This window comes from Podarcis cretensis (genome assembly GCF_951804945.1).
Source record: "Podarcis cretensis genome assembly, chromosome: 3".
Taxonomy (NCBI): Eukaryota; Metazoa; Chordata; class Lepidosauria; order Squamata; family Lacertidae; genus Podarcis; species Podarcis cretensis.
Window position 1 is genome coordinate 25,259,142 of NC_137172.1, and position 17,548 is coordinate 25,276,689.

At 43.1% G+C, this 17,548-nt stretch overlaps 1 protein-coding gene across 1 annotated transcript; it reads left to right on the plus strand.

The window, feature by feature from the left end:
• Window positions 1–1,118: 1,118 nt before the first annotated feature.
• PRPH2 (peripherin 2) lies at window positions 1,119–17,280 on the plus strand. The gene is made up of 3 exons (XM_079968356.1): window positions 1,119–2,330; window positions 10,440–10,686; window positions 16,626–17,280. Exons 1-3 carry the CDS (start codon window positions 1,750–1,752, stop codon window positions 16,857–16,859), a joined length of 1,062 nt encoding a protein of 353 aa, XP_079824482.1. The 5' UTR covers window positions 1,119–1,749; the 3' UTR covers window positions 16,860–17,280.
• Window positions 17,281–17,548: the final 268 nt, after the last annotated feature.

The following is a 17,548-nucleotide window of genomic DNA, read 5'->3' on the forward strand; positions in this document are numbered from 1 at the left end:
CCGTACGGGCAGGGGTACCTTTACCTTTACCTTTTATACCTATAAGCAGTGCACGAGAGGGATACATTGTACATAGTTAAATTAGTTAAAAGTAACCATAAATGTTAGCTATAATTGTTCATATACTCAGAGAGTGGCATCTACAGTGACGGGTTTTGTCATCCTTTATCCAGGCTCCTTCCTGTATGGTTTTATACCAAGATTGCTCAGTGCACTTCTGTGTCGCTTGCTCACTGTCTTAATGAAGGCAACAGTTTCAAAAGTACACATCACTGGAAATCTACCAATGTAGCTTAGGACACAATGTATTTTTTTTAAGTGTTTTTATTGAAAGTTTTCTCCTTGCAATAGTTTGCTGTACAGAATTTGATGCTTTCTCCTGCTGTTTAAAAAGTTACATTTTCATTTTCCTATCATTTCCATTTTGTGTATGTTAGGTGGATTGCAAAGATTTCCAAAAGCATGGGTTAGGGTCTACTGGTAGCCCACATACATCTTTCTGATAAGTATTTCTTATCTACTAGGATGAATGCAAGAACAAAGATGAGAGAGTCAACATGACTTACAAATTATTGCACTGAGCGTTTAGGAAGAAAATAAGGACTTCCCTTGTATTGGCATGTACACTAGTAAGAAATTACCTATAGTTGGTGCACAGTTCATAATCATATCCACAAATGAGAGTCTTTACAGCTACTGCCATACTGTATTCTGAGTTCTATTTCCACCACCGGAACACCCTGTTGAGATTCTCAAGGTCCATAAAAGACAGTCTTCTTCCTTAAGCAGTGACGTTGGAGCAGAGATTCCCTACTTAATCTGTGGGGCAACTACATCCCTGGTGTCACACTGCACAAAAGATTTTCTTTCTTAAAGCCTCAAGTTCTACTCCACTGTTGGCCCAGCCCGATTAGCCTATAAGCTGCTCACAATATCTTTGGGAATTGTTTTTAGTGAGGATCGAGACAGTTTCTCCCATGCTTTTGAACACTTCCAGCTGTGAAAGGTTAGAGGATGGGTATAACTTGTCATCCACGCTTCCTAAAACAAAAATTTTAGTTCTCTTAAAAGGTGACCTTAATTCCACCAAAAAAAAACCCCACGTAAACCAGAGGGATGTCATTAAAGGTGAGTGGCAGGACAGGATAAGCAGCAACATGGTCTTACTGGCTTGGCATAATCTAAAAAAATAGCAATGTCTCTGATCCAGTTTTGAATTTGGAGAGTGTCGGCTTTTCTCCCAAAAAGAGCCTAGGAATGGGACATCCTTGAAATAACTTGGTTTTCAACTGCAATGTGCTGTAACATATCATGTGAAAGCACAAATCCACTAACTAGTAAAATGAGGGATTATTTCCATTGCTCATCTGCTGGCAGAGATTTCTCTAAATTGGATCACGCTGATTAGTATTAGAATGACGCATTGTAGATCCAGCTTTAATCATTTGAAACCTTGAAGCTGTTTCTCCTTTGCATGGAAGGGACCACTAGAAATAGTTGCATGTGCTATTTGCCAATAATCCTTTTTTTATTTATTGTGAAATTTGTTGATTCTTGCCCCTTGGAAAACCCACCCACATTTCTCCTCCTTCAGGCTCGGCAAGATGGAGGGGCCAAACCATGGCTCAGTTAGAGCGACGCCATTTGGAATCTTCAAGGCCTGAATGGTGGCAGATCTTCCTGAAGTTGTCCTCTTTTCCAAAACAGGATTAATTTTTGTGAAGTCTTGGTGAGCCTAACACCGCAAAGATGGCTGTGATGAAAGTCAAGTTCAACCAGAAGAAAAGAGTAAAACTAGCACAAGGACTATGGCTCATGAACTGGTTCTCCTTGTTTGCTGGGATCGTTGTTTTCTCTATGGGATTGTTCCTGAAAATTGAGCTCAGGAAACGAAGTGAAGTGATGGACAACTCTGAAAGCCACTTTGTGCCGAATTCCTTGATCTTGGTGGGTCTCCTAGCCTCTGTGTTCAATGGTCTTGCAGGCAAGATCTGTTACGATTCTCTGGATCCTGCTAAATTTGCAAAGTGGAAGCCTATCTTGAAAGTGTACCTAGTGTTGTGTGTGCTCTTTAACCTCTTCATTCTCTTCGTGGTTCTCATTTGCTTTCTGCTGAGGGGTTCTCTGGATAGTACATTAGAACATGGTCTAAAAAATGGCATGAAGTTCTATCGAGATACAGACACTCCAGGAAGGTGCTTCATGAAGAAGACCATCGATATGCTCCAGATTGAGTTCAAATGTTGTGGAAACAATGGTTTTAGAGACTGGTTTGAGATTCAGTGGATCAGCAACCGATACTTGGATTTTGGCTCAAAGGAAGTGAAAGAGTAAGTAGTTAAGTATAACTTATGCTTTAACCCATGTTTGCATTCCAAGTTCTACTATCGGAACCTCAAGTCATTGTCATCTGAATCCGTTTGGCGCTGTCAGGCTCTGACAGGCGCCTCTTGTCTTTTGTGTTTCTTCCTTTGCAAGGGCTGTAGCTCTGCATGCAGAAGGTCCCAGATTCCATACCTGGCACCCCAAGGTACAGCTAGGAGAGGCCGCTGCCTAAAACCCTAGAAAGCTGCCAGTCAGTGTAGACTATATGAAGCTAGATAGATGAAGGGTCTGACTCAATATAAGGCAGTTTCCTATGTTCCAATACAAAAAGCATTCTTCAACATTCCAGTGTAATGTGTGTTTTCCCAATGTTTTCTAGGTCATTTAGTTTTTAGTTTGTTTTGTTTTAAAAGTTTTATTGTGAATGGCTAGAGGCTCAACTAAACAAAACACACGGAATTAGGGTGTTTTATCCCTCAAAGGAAGGAGACTGGCATTTCAAGATTCCAAATATATTGCTTCGCTGGCTGATTAAATCTCCTAGGTTCATTTATATCTTTCAGACCTGGTGCTGTAATAAAGTAATTGTGCCAGTTTTGCCCTTAAACGGGAGAGGGAGTAAGGAGGTTCTCCAGCACAAGCCCCACTGAAACGAAGCGATTAACGTGGCTCTTGTTCATTTCAGCAGGGGCTGTGCAGCAGAGCTTCCTGCTTGCACTGAGCTCTAACGTTTGTCTTGACCTCTGTTAAGTCGCTCTGTGGCTATTATTGGCTTTCTTGGCTTATTGAACAGATGGAATCGTAGGGCTGTGCAAAACGGGCATGCATTCAGAGAGACGCAGACCCTGTCTCAGTTGATTTTATCAAACCAGCTGGGCATATTGTCTTTGATGGTTTTGCAAATCTCGCAGTCCTTGTTGTTGCTCCCTTACAGCATGCCTGGACATTGAGATGCTTCATGGGTCTTGCTTCGGATAGTATGTTTTGCTAGCGATGTTTCTCAAGTACCACATAATCACTGTACATGCTATGAAGAGGTCTGGGTAATTTACTGGTGGGAAAACACACACCGGGTAAAATTATAGCCAAGGTAATTCTGCAAAAGAAACTCAACAACATAGTGGCAAGTACTTTCAGCGCTTCTGAATGTCACAAAATAAGTGTTGCACATTTACGGCACACAGCCCATTTGGAGGTAAATAGACTGGTGGGATTTCCTGGCATTAAATTCCTCCTCCCACTCACTGCACTTCTTAATGTGGATCAGGGCACCACATGTTTGCTCCCCCCCCCCCGCTCCTTTTTAAGAAAAGCTTACTCAAGTTATAGTTTGGCACTAAAGGAAAACATGAGAGTTGTAGTCACCGTCCCACACCACTTTCATGCAGAGATAGAATGTGAATATATCAATCAATCTTTATTACAGTCCAGAGACCCAACAAATCGTTACAAAGCAATGCACAATTCAGACAGTCTACCTCCAGTTTAAACAAGCATTTTGTTCAGACTTAAAGATAGGGATCATTGGTTCTTGCAACCACCGATAAAAACTTCGCCACTGCTAATGTTCTAGCGTTTGTCCGGTCTTCCAATAGGAACCTGACATAGTGAGCCTCTGATTTTCCCAGGAAAGGTACCAGCAAGGGTAATATCAGTTCAGCCTTGGCTTGCTCATATTTCACACAGTGCAGCAAAATATGTTTTATGGAATCGATGTCTTGAGCACATGAGCAAAGTCTGTCCTGGTAGGGAACTCCTCTCAACCTGCCAGAATATATGGATATAGCAGCACTCCCCCCCCCCCACTGTTATGCACTGCAATCAGCAGAAAAAAAGACACACACACACCCCAGGTTATCAATTAGCATGGCCTCTGGCAACTGGGGAGATTAAAAGAGTTGCCAAAGGCTAATCAGTGAATTGCTGAAAATTTCAGGATTTCATAAAGCTCTTCCAGCTCCTAAGCTTCCCAGCCTGTGGCACAGGAGTGCAGCTCATCACATGAGAAGCCTCTTCTGTTGCAAACCGTGAAAAGGCATCATTCGCTGTGGTGCTTCCTAGAAATGCCCCATTAAAAATAATGGGCTGGGTTCTTTTTCACCCGCAGTGACCAGAGTTAACAGCCCTTTTCTTCTGTGAACTTTTATGTGCCTATATCAAACTCTAGTTTCCATTTAATAACCAAATATTAATGTTTCTTTTCTAACATTGTTGGGCATAGCTCACTAGGCACACAAGCGCCATTCATTTCAATGGAAGTCCTAGAGAAGAAACGCCTTGTGCATTGTGCCTGACAAGACTTTGTAAACCATGGCTGCCACAATACTTTCTCTTTTTTCCAAATCATTTTTATTGATTTTCCAAATTTTAACGAATTAACCACAAATTAAAACAGAATTTATACAAATTTTATGGCTGCCGCAATTCTTGTTAGCTTTTCATTAAACAAGCATCTTTCTGGGATGCTGTATCATGTTGCTCAGGAACACCATTAAATAGTATAAGATGACAGTAAGGAAGGAATTCGTTTCCAACTCAATTACCGTATTTTTCACTCTATAAGACGCACCAGACCACAAGACGCACCTAGTTTTTGGAGGTGGAAAACAAGAACAAAAATATTCTGAATCTCAGAAGCCAGAACAGCAAGAGGGATCGCTGCGCAGTGAAAGCAGCAATCCCTCTTGCTGTTCTGGCTTCTGGGATAGCTGCGCAGCCTGCATTCGTTCCATAAGACGCACACACATTTCCCCTTACTTTTTAGGAGGGAAAAAGTGAGTCTTATAGAACAAAAAATATGGTAGGTATTTCCCAAAGCAATCAGTGAACACACATGAATTCCTTCGAGGAAAAGAGCCCTGGAATATGATAGGCATTAAAGTACCAATCCAGGCAAAGTTAATGTGTTACAATACAGTTCAATCTATGCCTACTTGGAAGTAAGTCCCATTGGCTTCAGAGGGGCCTGATCCTTGGTAAGTGTGGCCTAAATCACGCTGAAATCAATGGGACAAGCCCATTGCAATTAAATTAATCCCATTACTTTCGGTGGAATTTAAGCATGGCTAATTTTCTTTGAATTGGTCCCTAAATACAAGTGAAAGTGGTTAGATGGATGGTGAAGTTACATATACAGTACAGTGGTACCTCGAGTTACATACACTTCAGGTTACATACTCCGCTAACCCAGAAATATTACCTCGGGTTAAGAACTTTGCTTCAGGGTGAGAACAGAAATCGTGCTCCGGCGGCGCGGCAGCAACGGGAGGCCCCATCAGCTAAAGTGGTGCTTCAGGTTAAGAACAGTTTCAGGTTAAGAACGGACCTCCGGAATGAATTAAGTTCTTAACCCAAGGTACCACTGTATTGGATATGTTCATATTAGTTATATGCTAATGGCTAAGCAATTACATTTAAGTAATTGTATATTTAAATAATTGTAACTGTTTATCTTAAATGATGACAAATATATATAAATGTAAAATATTATACTCAAATAGCATACTGAGGTTGTTTTGCTTGGTTTTTGGCAAGATGCCCTGGAGTTTCTTAAATTTGTTTCTTTGGCTGCGATGGTTATGGCCAGAATTTTATTATCTTTAAACCACTAGCTATACAATACTGTTATTAGCATTTTCTGAACTTTGATGCATGCTATGTCAAAAGTTATACTTGTTGAAAAAGTGTGGGGACAGTTTAAGTTGAAATACCCTTTGATATAAATAACTACAGTACTTGAGAGAACCTAATGAGATGTTCACCCTTGCCAGCATTAGCTGAAGATTTGTGAGCTTGCTCTTAATCCATCCATAGCAGAAAGGCAGGGCAGGAGGGGAAAAACAAGATTATGCTGTGCTTAAAAACGTGGGTGTGCTGAGAAATATTGAATGGTGGGCCTCCTTAGACACAGGTTTGGCCCTCAATCCCAATGGTGAATTTAGGTGACATAGAAGCTCCTCACCGCCCTCATGGGAGTTCACAGAAGGCTCCATTTAGACCCTTAAGAAATAGTCTGGCAATTGTAGAATAAATGAATAAAATGAAGTTCCACATTTAAGTTTGGAAGTGAGCCCTTTAAAACCGTATCAGCTGCCTAGAAAACCATGGGTGTTTTGTTTGTGATGATGAGAGTAGAGGTCACAACTAGGCTGTTAAGGGTGCAATATGTCAGGGACTGTAAATGGATTCAGGGCTATTTCAGATGAAATGAGGCCATGTCTCAATATCTCGCAAAATTCACAGATGAAAACTAGGGTGGCCATGTGTTCTACTTAAGGGGGAGCAGTCCTTTAGTTGTCTATTTGAAGTGTCCAAATTGGGATTATAAAGAACCAAGGGAGTAGGGGTCTTTATGTTGCCCATACTCACAGCAAGTTGCACTAACAATTTTAAACAGGTCAGATAAAAGTGCAAAAATGGGACAAAATAGGACAGTGATTAACCAGAGACATTGCCCTGGTAAATAGGGACATAAGTAGGATAATGTAATTCTAAGTCCTTTTTGGCTTGAAACAGATTCCACTATGTTCAGTAGGGTTTCCTCTTTAGTTAGGGGCTTTAAGATTGTACAAAGTGTGCTTCCCAAATTTGAATCTGCACCTGAATTTCACTATACCTTTGTGTTTGTACCAATCACAATGGGAATCCATCAGTTCAACGTCTCACAGTACCATTCAGGAAAGATGAGAGCATGAGTACAATATATAAAGTCCAAGAACTCCTCCATTTCCTCCCTATTCCCCAATGCACATTCTTACGCTTGAATGTTTGGGACCCTTGGTAATAGATTAAGGGCTGGCCCAAGGCTGCCTTGGTTGAAATGTCAATGGTGCCCACCCATCACTATCTGGTCAAGTTGCAAAGTACTAAGCCTAGCCCAGGTATTTTGGTGGCATCTGATGGAGAAAATCCTAATGGGACCTTTTTCCTGGGAGTAAAAATACAATAATAATAAATTTAATAACTAGCTATTTGCTGCCCTTTCACAATACCCCCAAAACTGCTGCCAGAGGCGGTTGCCTCAATCTGCCTAATGGTAGGGCCAGCCATGAATAGCTTACGATTATACTGCTTCTTGAGCCATTAAAACTTGAGCCATAATCACAAATAAAGAGACACTTAATGCTGACCGAGAGTATTCCCCCCCTCCATCTTCATGAAATAGGAAAGAATAGAAATACAAGGAGAATACACAGATAATAAAGTAAAACTCACCAGAACAGTAGTTGAACTAGTGGTGTAGACTAGTAATGGTTGAGGCTTAATATCATCTGCAAGCTTCTCAAAATTAAGGGTGTATGAAGAGAAGGTGATAATAGTGGGTGGTAGTCAACTAAGCCTTACTCAGAATAGACCTATTGAAGTTAATGGACCTAGCTTGGTTCTGTTAATTGATTTCAGTACATCTAAATGCCACCCAGTGTTTTTGCCTTTGCTTTCCTCTCAAAACAACAACTTGGGAACAACCAGGGGAAAGGTGATCTTCATTGTGATGTATCTGTACTGGGATCTCCCCCCCCCCAAAAAAAAAAAATTGAAAATGAAACAATCCCTGCTGTATGCAGCACAAACAAGAAAAGGGTTGTCATACCCTAACAATCACAATGTTCAGCTGAGCCTCCTCTCAGTTAGCAGCCTGTTCCATGTGCCAGCAAGCAGTAAAACAAACAAAGCAGCAATTGGAGGATTCCTGCATTTCTTCCATCACACCCACATTTTAATAACATTTCTCAAGCAGCTGCCTGCTTTCTGTTCTATGTGGCCGGCAGGCCAAAGAAAGCAAGTGGCAGGCGTTTCTCACGCTCCTACTCTTACGCCACAGAAATGTTTCTAAAAAGCCTCTGTTGTACCTGGCTGCCAGCTGCTTCATGTGACTGGCAGGCAGCAAAACAAACAGAGCAGCACGTGGGTCTGGAAAAACAAGACAAAATCAGGAAAAGAGGAGGGGAAAACAGCAGCTCTTTAAGACCCCATGGAGTCCTATAGCTTGGTGTCCAAACAACTAACTTATCAATTACTGTTCTGACTTTACTCATAGGCTAAAAACACTGACAGACAGGAGCAGCCAGGCCATCTCATTTCACATCAGTTGCTTAGAAAGGCGCCTGCACATTTTGCGCCATAGTTTTATTTCCAGGAGGGCTAGATAATTACTTTAAAATAAATAAGGAAGGAAGGAGGTTCCGCCAGGTTGGCCAATCCCTGGTGCATGCTGAGGAGCACAAAGGATCACCAAAAATAAAGTGAAGGTACATTTTCTTCTTGAGAAGAAAACAATTAGTTTCATCAGAGTTCATCAGGATTTACTGGTAAGGATCTGACAAGGATCTACTAAAGTTTGGGCACTGTTCAGAATATAAAGATATTTGATTAGTCATGTCCCGGGTTTGTTGCATGAGGCTTTGTTGCATGTTTTATCCACATTCACTGGACACATTCACTGACAATATTTTTGTCATTTCATTCAGCTCCACCCCTCTGAAATACGATGCTTACCCTGAACTCCTCATAGAGTCACTGAGCTTATCAAGGACTTATCACCTTTAGCAGACAAAGGCATGCACACACACAATCTCTCTCTCTCTCTCTCTCTCTCTCTCTCTCTCTCTCTCTCTCTCTCTTTTAATCACTTACAGCAGAAATCTAATCATATCTATTCAGAATATTCAACTCCTATTGAATTCAGTCAGGTGTGCTCCCAGGTAATTGAGGTTAGTATCGCAGGCTCAATTTCTCTCCCCTCTCGTGGATGGTGCCTCTGCCGGATCTTCAGCAATTCCCTCTCTCCACTGTCACACTATAATTCTGGGAAGTTCCTTGACTATCGGGGAATTTCCAGGGAGCTCAGGAGGCTGCTGTGGCAAAAAAATAAAAATAAATGGTGGGGCCGTCATCTTCTGTAGACCCCCTTCTGCCAGCACTTCTCAGGATGCAGCCATCAGGTTTTAGTCAAACCATTAGTTAAATTTGTACAGGAGTAAAAACGATAGTTCTGGATGTACTTTGGTTTTAGATCAGGTATGAGGGAACTGTGGCCCAGACAGCATGCTCAGGGTTCATGCATGATGGGTGTTGTAGTCCAACAACATCTGGAGGACCACGAGTTTCCCATCCCTGCTTCCCATGATGCATGCATGTGACGTAGGAAGCGGCTTTCCCTCCCATGTCTGAGAAAAGGGAGACGGCTTCTTCTGAGATGGCGCTTACCAGATATTACACAAACACATAATATGAGTGCTTACACAGATTATAGTAAACTGGAGTATTCTTCTGGCCCATTATTAAATTATCAAACTAGCTGATTAAGCTTTGTGGAATTTGAGTAGCATTTTCCCCTAATTGGTGAGTGGGTGGAAACAATGGGCTGTTCTCGACTGATCATCTGAAGGAACAGAGTAAGGTTCTGAGCAGGACATACAGTGGGACCACTTACCCCCTCACCCAGCATCATTGTGGCTTACCTGAGCGAGGTTGGGGCAGGACGGCAAAGAGATCAGGGGTGTGTGGTTGCGCCAGCCACGTTCCACTAGTGGTGCAGCTACACAGCCCGCTCCACCCCAGTCCCATCCAATTAAGCAGCAGTGACACCAGTGTTGGAGGCCAACATTGCAGTTTCATCCTACTCCAGGTGTCACTACTGATTTCAGGTAACGAAGAGCTATCGGATGTGGTTATTATTTTGGAAGGGAAAGCAGGGTGATCATGCAGGGTTGGGTCCAGGTTTGAACACACGGAAATCAACGAGCACTATTAGTTAAGAATGCCCAACTTTACCCAATGATTGCAATGGTCTACACCTGTCTAAGGATGCTTCCAGCAGGTGCACAGGTTGCTCAAAGAGCACATCTGAGCCTTTGGAAACAAGAGTTTAACTTAGCAGATTTTGCCCAGAAAGAGTAGATCTAGATTTCAACGAGGGAGGGAAAATATGGGCTGGCATTTCAATACCAACAACATGATGTGGAGTCTGGGGGAAAAGTTGCATGCAGGGGGCACACCCTGAGTTTGGATGCGGCACTCTGTGGCCGAGAAACGGTGCACTGAATAGCAGTAGGAATGCATTTGGATCCAAATGCTTTTATATTTGTAACTTGCTGTGCTTTGCCTGTTTGCAGCCGCATTAAAAGCAACGTGGACGGCAGATACTTGGTGGATGGCGTCCCCTTCAGCTGCTGCAACCCGAGTTCGCCACGACCTTGCATCCAGTACCAGGTCTCTAACAACTCAGCTCACTACAGCTATGACTTTCAAACCGAAGAGCTCAATCTATGGAACCGCGGCTGCAGGGAGGCTCTGCTTAAATACTACAGCAACATGATGAGCTCCATGGGAATCATTGTCCTCTTTGTCTGGCTTTTTGAGGTAATACATTGGCATAGTAGTTTCGGTGTCTTGCATAGAACGACAGTGAAAGGCCAGCCTTCCACACAGGAGAGCTAGAACGGGTGATGGTACCAAGTGAGGGGACCCACAACCCCTCCAACATTTCTCTGATGAAAATAGGGACGTCCCATTCCATAATGATAATTTTACTATTTATACCCCCCACATTTTATGGGGTTGCCCCAGCCCCTCCAGGTGGCTCCCAACATATATGAAAACATAATAAAAAATTAAACATTTTTTTAAAAAACCTTCCCTAAATATATATATATATTTTCCCAGGATTACCTTCAGACAGCTTGGGGGGTCGGATAATCCCATACCCTCCAACATTTCTCCAATGAAAATAGGGACATCCTAAGGAAAAGCTCGGGACATGGGTGGCGCTGTGGGTTAAACCACAGAGTCCAGGACTTGCTGATCAGAAGGTCGGCGGTTCGAATCCCTGCGACGGGGTGAGCTCCCATTGCTCGGTCCCTGCTCCTGCCAACCTAGCAGTTCAAAAGCACCTCAAAGTGCAAGTAGATAAATAGGTACCACTCCAGCGGGAAGGTAAACAGTGTTTCCGTGCACTGCTCTGGTTCACCAGAAGTGGCTTAGTCATGCTGGCCACATGACCTGGAAGCTGTACGCCGGCTCCCTCGGCCAATAAAGCGAGATGAGCGCCGCAACCCCAGAGTGGGTCATGAGTGGACCTAATGGTCAGGGGTCCCTTTACCTTTACCTTAAGGAAAAGCTGGACATTCCAGGATCAAGTCAGAAACTGGGACGGCTTCTCTAAATCAGGGATATCCCTGGAAAATAGGTACACTTGGAGGGTCTGCATTATGCTGTAAAAGGAGGGCCTTCTATTCTGAGCTCCATGCTGTCCAGGGCCTGCAGGGGAGGGGAGACAAGGAAATCTTCCCCTGACCCCACACAAAACATTCCCAATAGTACTAAAGAGCTCAGGTTTGGGACTTGCTGCTAGCTCCATCCTGAGTGCTTTACTATTATATTCTGCAAGTAGGGAGGAACTCTTCCTGAGAGTGGGAGAGAGAGGCCTTTAATGCTATGATCCCATCCTATTTTTTCTTTTCCTTTCTGCCCCCCATAATCAAGTAAGTAAATAAAAATACTTAACTGACCAATCACGTCCCAGATAGCTCAATTTCCGCCCTCCCCCCACAACATAAATCTTGGCTCTGCCCACACTCTTTGCCTTCATTTTTAACTTTCTTCTACTTCTGACTTAATAGTTTATGATGTAAATTTCTATACAGTGGTACCTCGGGTTACATACGCTTCGGGTTACATACGCTTCAGGTTACAGACTCTGCTAACCCAGAAATATTACCTCGGGTTAAGAACTTTGCTTCAGGATGAGAACAGAAATCATGCTCTGGCGGCGCAGCAGCAGCAGGAGCCCCCATTAGCTAAAGTGGTGCTTCATGTTAAGAACAGTTTCAGGTTAAGAACAGCCCTCCAGAACGAATTAAGTTCTTAACCCAAGGTACCACTGTATTTAGCTGTGTCAACCAGGCAGGGGTCTTCTAAGAAGCTCCTCCTTGTTGGTAGAGAAGGCAGGATGACAGATCTTGTAGACTTGTTTAAGGGAAGGAGAGTTTCCTGTCCAGGCTAGATCAGGAAAAGAAAAGGGAACCCTTTAAGGCAGCCTTTGCTAACCTGATGACCTCTAGATATTTTGGACTACAACTCCCATCAGCTGTACCCTGGATGTGTTGTCCTGGGCTTATGGAGGTTGTAGTCCAAAATATCTTGAGTGCACCAGGTTGGCAAAGGCTGCTTTAAACCCATTTCAAGGGCAGTCAATGGAAAAACACAGAAAGTAAATGAGCTGCAACAACCCACAAGAAAACATCCAAATTCATAGGGCAGTATGAAAAGGTCAGAAAATAGTGCAAAAGATTTCAAGTTAATCCAGAGATATTCATCAGACTTGTTCTTGTTTAGTTGTTTAGTTGTGTCCGACTCTTCGTGATGCCATGGACCAGAGCATGCCAGGCACTCCTGTCTTCCACTGCCTCCCGCAGTTTGGTCAAACTCATGCTGGTAGCTTCGAGAACACTGTCCAACCATCTCGTCCTCTGTCGTCCCCTTCTCCTTGGGCCCTCAATCTTTCCCAACATCAGGGTCTTTTCCAGGGAGTCTTCTCTTCTCATGATGTGGCCAAAGTATTGGAGCCTCAGCTTCACGATCTGTCCTGTTCATCAGGCTAGATGGTTCATCAGGCTAGATGGTGCTAAAGGGTGGTCTGATGATGGTCACTGCAGGGTTGTTGTTGCTTTTAAAACCCTCAGTAGAGTTTTTCCTGACCGGAGTGTGCCTTTGACCTCAGATAATGACGCTTGCTTTAATTCAGGATAGCTAGTTTGCTGTACAAAGGGAAAAAACCCACATTCATTGCTTTGCCCATTTTTGCCTCTGGCTCCACTCACTCTGGCATGCCCAGAAGGGAATGTGGTTCTCAGTCGCAAAAAAGGTTCTCCATCCCTGCCATAGGGATGATCAGGCATGATCAAGTCTTTTACATGTGAGTGGGCAGGGTGGAAGAGGCACCCCACTGTGGACTGGTGGCCTCAAGTCACAGCCCACCATGGCAGGAGGGCATCCCAGTAGGTACATTTGTGATAAGACTGTGGTATGGTAGGAGGAGTTAACATACACAAACAGGCTAGATTCAGATGCTAGGAACATTGCAGATCTAGTCTCAGGATGAGGGGCGGTGGTAAGTAGAAGCCTTGAGACCATATTCTCAGATTGGGGTCAAGGGCCGTATCCTGCCTAACATAAAACAGAACCAAACTCAACATAATTTCCTCTGTTAATTTATTTCAGGTTAGTTTACTTCTTTAGCATCAGTTTCGCATTAACTCAGGGTTTCCCAAACTTGGGTCTCCAGCTGTTTTTGGACTACAAGTCCTATCATCCCTAGCTAGCCGGACCAGTAGTCATGTATGATTGGAACTGTAGTCCAAAAAAATGGCTGGATAACCAAGTTTGGGAAATCCTGGTCTAACAGAAGAAGCCTTTTCAGAACTCTCTTAACTGCCCAGACACTATTGTTCTGAAGCAGCCATCCTGCTCTCTGATGGTCAGCTTGGGTGACTAACTGCCTATCAGTCTCAAACAGAAATGGGGGCATCCAAAAATAAGGTAGAGGTTTCTATATACCTAGGTCTCTAGGTATGCACATTAAGTGACATTAAAAAAATTAAAAAAAACTCAAAGTGCCCTGACCGGAACTGTGAGCTTCTAGGATTTACAGAGGATTGATGCCGACAGTGACAGAGGGGAACAGTTCAGGACTCAGAAAGAACCGTCAGTGGTCTGTCACTCCCCGCCCCCGCCCCCCTCCAGCTCTGCCTGACACCAGGGTTGGCCCTAGGAGAAAGGACATTGGCCTACTTAAGTCCTTGGCAGGATATAGTAAATATCTTGCAGCAGGGGATTAGGTTTGGATGAGTGCTATGAGGTTAACCTCTCCCCACCCCTGACAGTGCCGCGCCGTGCTATTAGCATAAAAGGGGAAATGAACACTCTCCAGAACTTTATTTCTCATTCATCCATTCACCTCACCACTGTAAAATGCTCGTATTCATGGCTGACAGCTGTATAACACAGCAGGAGAAGGCACTGGAATTGGGTGAAGAAGAAGAAAGTGCTCTTCATTCTTTTCCCACTCTACACACACATAAAAACTACACAAGAAGTTGAAATAGAACTACAAGAAGCACTCCTCTTACCCAGTGGCACCATTCTCTCGGGTTCCATTTCTTGTTTTTGAAATTCAAAGTTGAGGGCTTTGTAGCCAGGTGACATAATTGCAGGAGACACAAGCAGGCCAGCCAGGACGTGCAAGAGGGACCTGGTTTTTCTCAGGCTTGCAAGCAAATCCGGCTGTGTTCTTAAAATGGCCACTCTGGACTGCGAGTGGCCATTTTAAATGTTTCATGTTCGCATTTTGCTTTGTATTGGTCAAATCCAGCCATAGATCTGCCCCACCCCACCTGGTAACTCTAACACTCATCCATTACATTTTAACCTTCAATAATAATAGTAATCTGCCGCATAGCTTAATGTAAATGCTTATATTTTACAATCTAGTTGGTCTGGGAGAGGAGTGGGGGTATTCTAGAATTGAAACTCCAATAATAATAATAATAATAATAATAATAATAATAATAATAATAATAATTTATTTGTACCCCACCCATCTGGCTGGGTTTCCCCAGCCACTCTGGGCGGCTTCCAACAAAGATTAAAAATACATTAAAATGTCACACATTAAAAACATCCCTGAACAGGGCTGCCTTCAGATGTCTTCTGAATGTCAGGTAGCTGCTTATCTCTTTGACATCTGATGGGAGGGTGTTCCACAGGGCAGGCGCCACTTCCAACTCCCACAGTCCCTTGAGGGGAGTTATAATGCTACAACATCTGAAAGCCTACAGGTCCCCAACTCTTGTCCTTGACCAGATAACCAGACACTTGATTGTAAAATGTCAAGAGTTCTGGTTGATGCAAGTGGCAGAAGTATAACATTTTCACTGAACTTCTACCACTTGCATTCTGAGATTTTACAATGCAAGGGCTGTACGAGACTCCTCAGGTGACATCTAGCAGGACTGGCCCACCTATGTTCCCCTCTTCTGCATGCTGTAGATCTCCCCTCAACCCTTCTTTTCTGGTGGGGCATGGGGTGCCATTTCCGGGTCCACCTCAGGTGCCAAAATGTCTTGGGCCGGGCTTGCTATCTAGACTAACCACCACCCTGCCCACAAAAAGCTTTCAACACACCTGAAAATCGCTGTTGAGATTTCTTCTGCCAGTTTGGAGAAAGTTTATAACTGCAAACATCTACTAGAGTAAAATTATTGCTGCAGGACTTGGAAGTTATTAAAGGCAAAAACATGTTTCTTCCCTGCAGATGGTTGAACAATTCAAGCACCAGATATGCCACGCTTTTTCCAGGATCTAAACAGGGATGGGGAATGTGCCAATTGAACTTTCAAGCATAAGTTCTGCCAGCTTCCTCTACTTAGGATTGCTCTATCCATCCCGTGGTTCTTTGGATCCAGGGTTTAGATCAGGGATGGGGAACCTGTGGATCTCCAGATGTTGTTGGGTCTCACTGGGGCTGATGGGAATTGGAGTCCAACAACATCTGGGATGGTCACGGATCCAGAGAAATCCTAAATATAGGGAACTTGCAGAATTTACACCAGCTTAAGTTAAACTTGCACAAGCTTACCCGTTTCAAAATCCATTCAGGAGAAGGCCTACTGCAGAGCGGAAACAATCCTTTTTAATAGTGTTTGACTTACCCTGCTGCTGGGCTGCCAGGTTATGTGACTGAGTTGAAAGAGATTTGGAATATGTAATAATAATAATTTATTATTTATACCAGGTTTCCCCAGCCACTCTGGGTGGCTCCCAACAGAATATTAATAATATTTTTTAAAAAGCAACAAAACATCAAACATTAAAAGCTTCCCTAAACAGGGCTGCCTTCAGATGTCTTCTAAAAGTCAGATAGTTGTTTATTTCCTTGACATCTCATCAGGGCAGGCGCCACTACCAAGAAGGCCCTCTGCCTGGTTCCCTGTAACCTCACTTCTCGCAGTGAGGGAACCGCCAGAAGGCCCTTCTCCCATTGCCCCACCCTGCCCCCACTGTGGTCCTGGAATGACCCCCCCATTTTACTTACACCAGCTTAAACCCCAATTTGAAAACCTTTTTGTTTAGACAAAACTTCCCAGATTTTGGCTGTTCTTCTGATTTCCAGGTTTTGAAAGGCACATTTTATACTGTTCCGTTGTCTGAATGGCCTTTTGCGTATCACTTTGACATATTTGGATATGAAGGGATTTACACATTCTGTAAATAAAGGCATTTAAATTCTGTTTCCCAACCAGATGTCGGTGATGATAGGGTTGCGGCTGTTGCATACCTCCCTGGAGAGCATTGCCAATCCAGAAGATCCAGAATGTGAGAGCGAAGGATGGGTGCTGGAGAAGAGCCTGAAAGACACTTTCAAATCCACCCTGGAAAATTTGAAAAATATTGGTAAGATGAACCAAGTGGATGCAGGCGCAGAAGGGGCAGAAGGCGATGGCACAAAAACCCAAGCTGTCTCAACCGTCAGTTGAGTTTATTGGCTGAAAAGACTGTTACCAAAGACTGAGATTTGTGAATATTCGGTTTTTAAAAAGGTACAAGCTGTCGCAGCTATATATATATGCATGCACAAAACATACACTTTTTACATATGGAGAGAACACTTTGTGGATAATAAAAGCATCCTTACAGTAGACAGCCAAAACCACTTCTATGGGAAATGCTATAACGTGAAGTTTAAAGCAGATACTTTCTAGGGTAATTCTATTTTTGAGGCAAGTGATATTTCATAAGAAATTCGGTGTGAATAAGTGGTCGACACTATCTTGTGTTTCACATCCCATCACCGGAAACCGAATGAGGAAGTTTAAAGCTAATTATTTTTGTACTTAAGTTTACAAATATATTTGTGAAACAACAACAACAATATACTTTTCTGGGGGGTCTTTCCAAGTAATGGAAAGACATAGAGAATGGTATGAGTTCATAATAGCCTCTAATTTTTTGGATAAACGCAAGTGTTGTTTGAAGTTGTTCTGCCATGTTCACATGATGCACAAAAACAGAGAGTAAAATTGTACTGGATTTCTGTGCACTGAACACGAACTTGTCATTTGATAAAAATAAGATCACACTGGTTTGAACAGCAGATAAGCTATAGCCCAAGCTGCCAGCGATTGCTCAGGTGCTGTGATGCCAATACGTCATTCATTCATTCGTT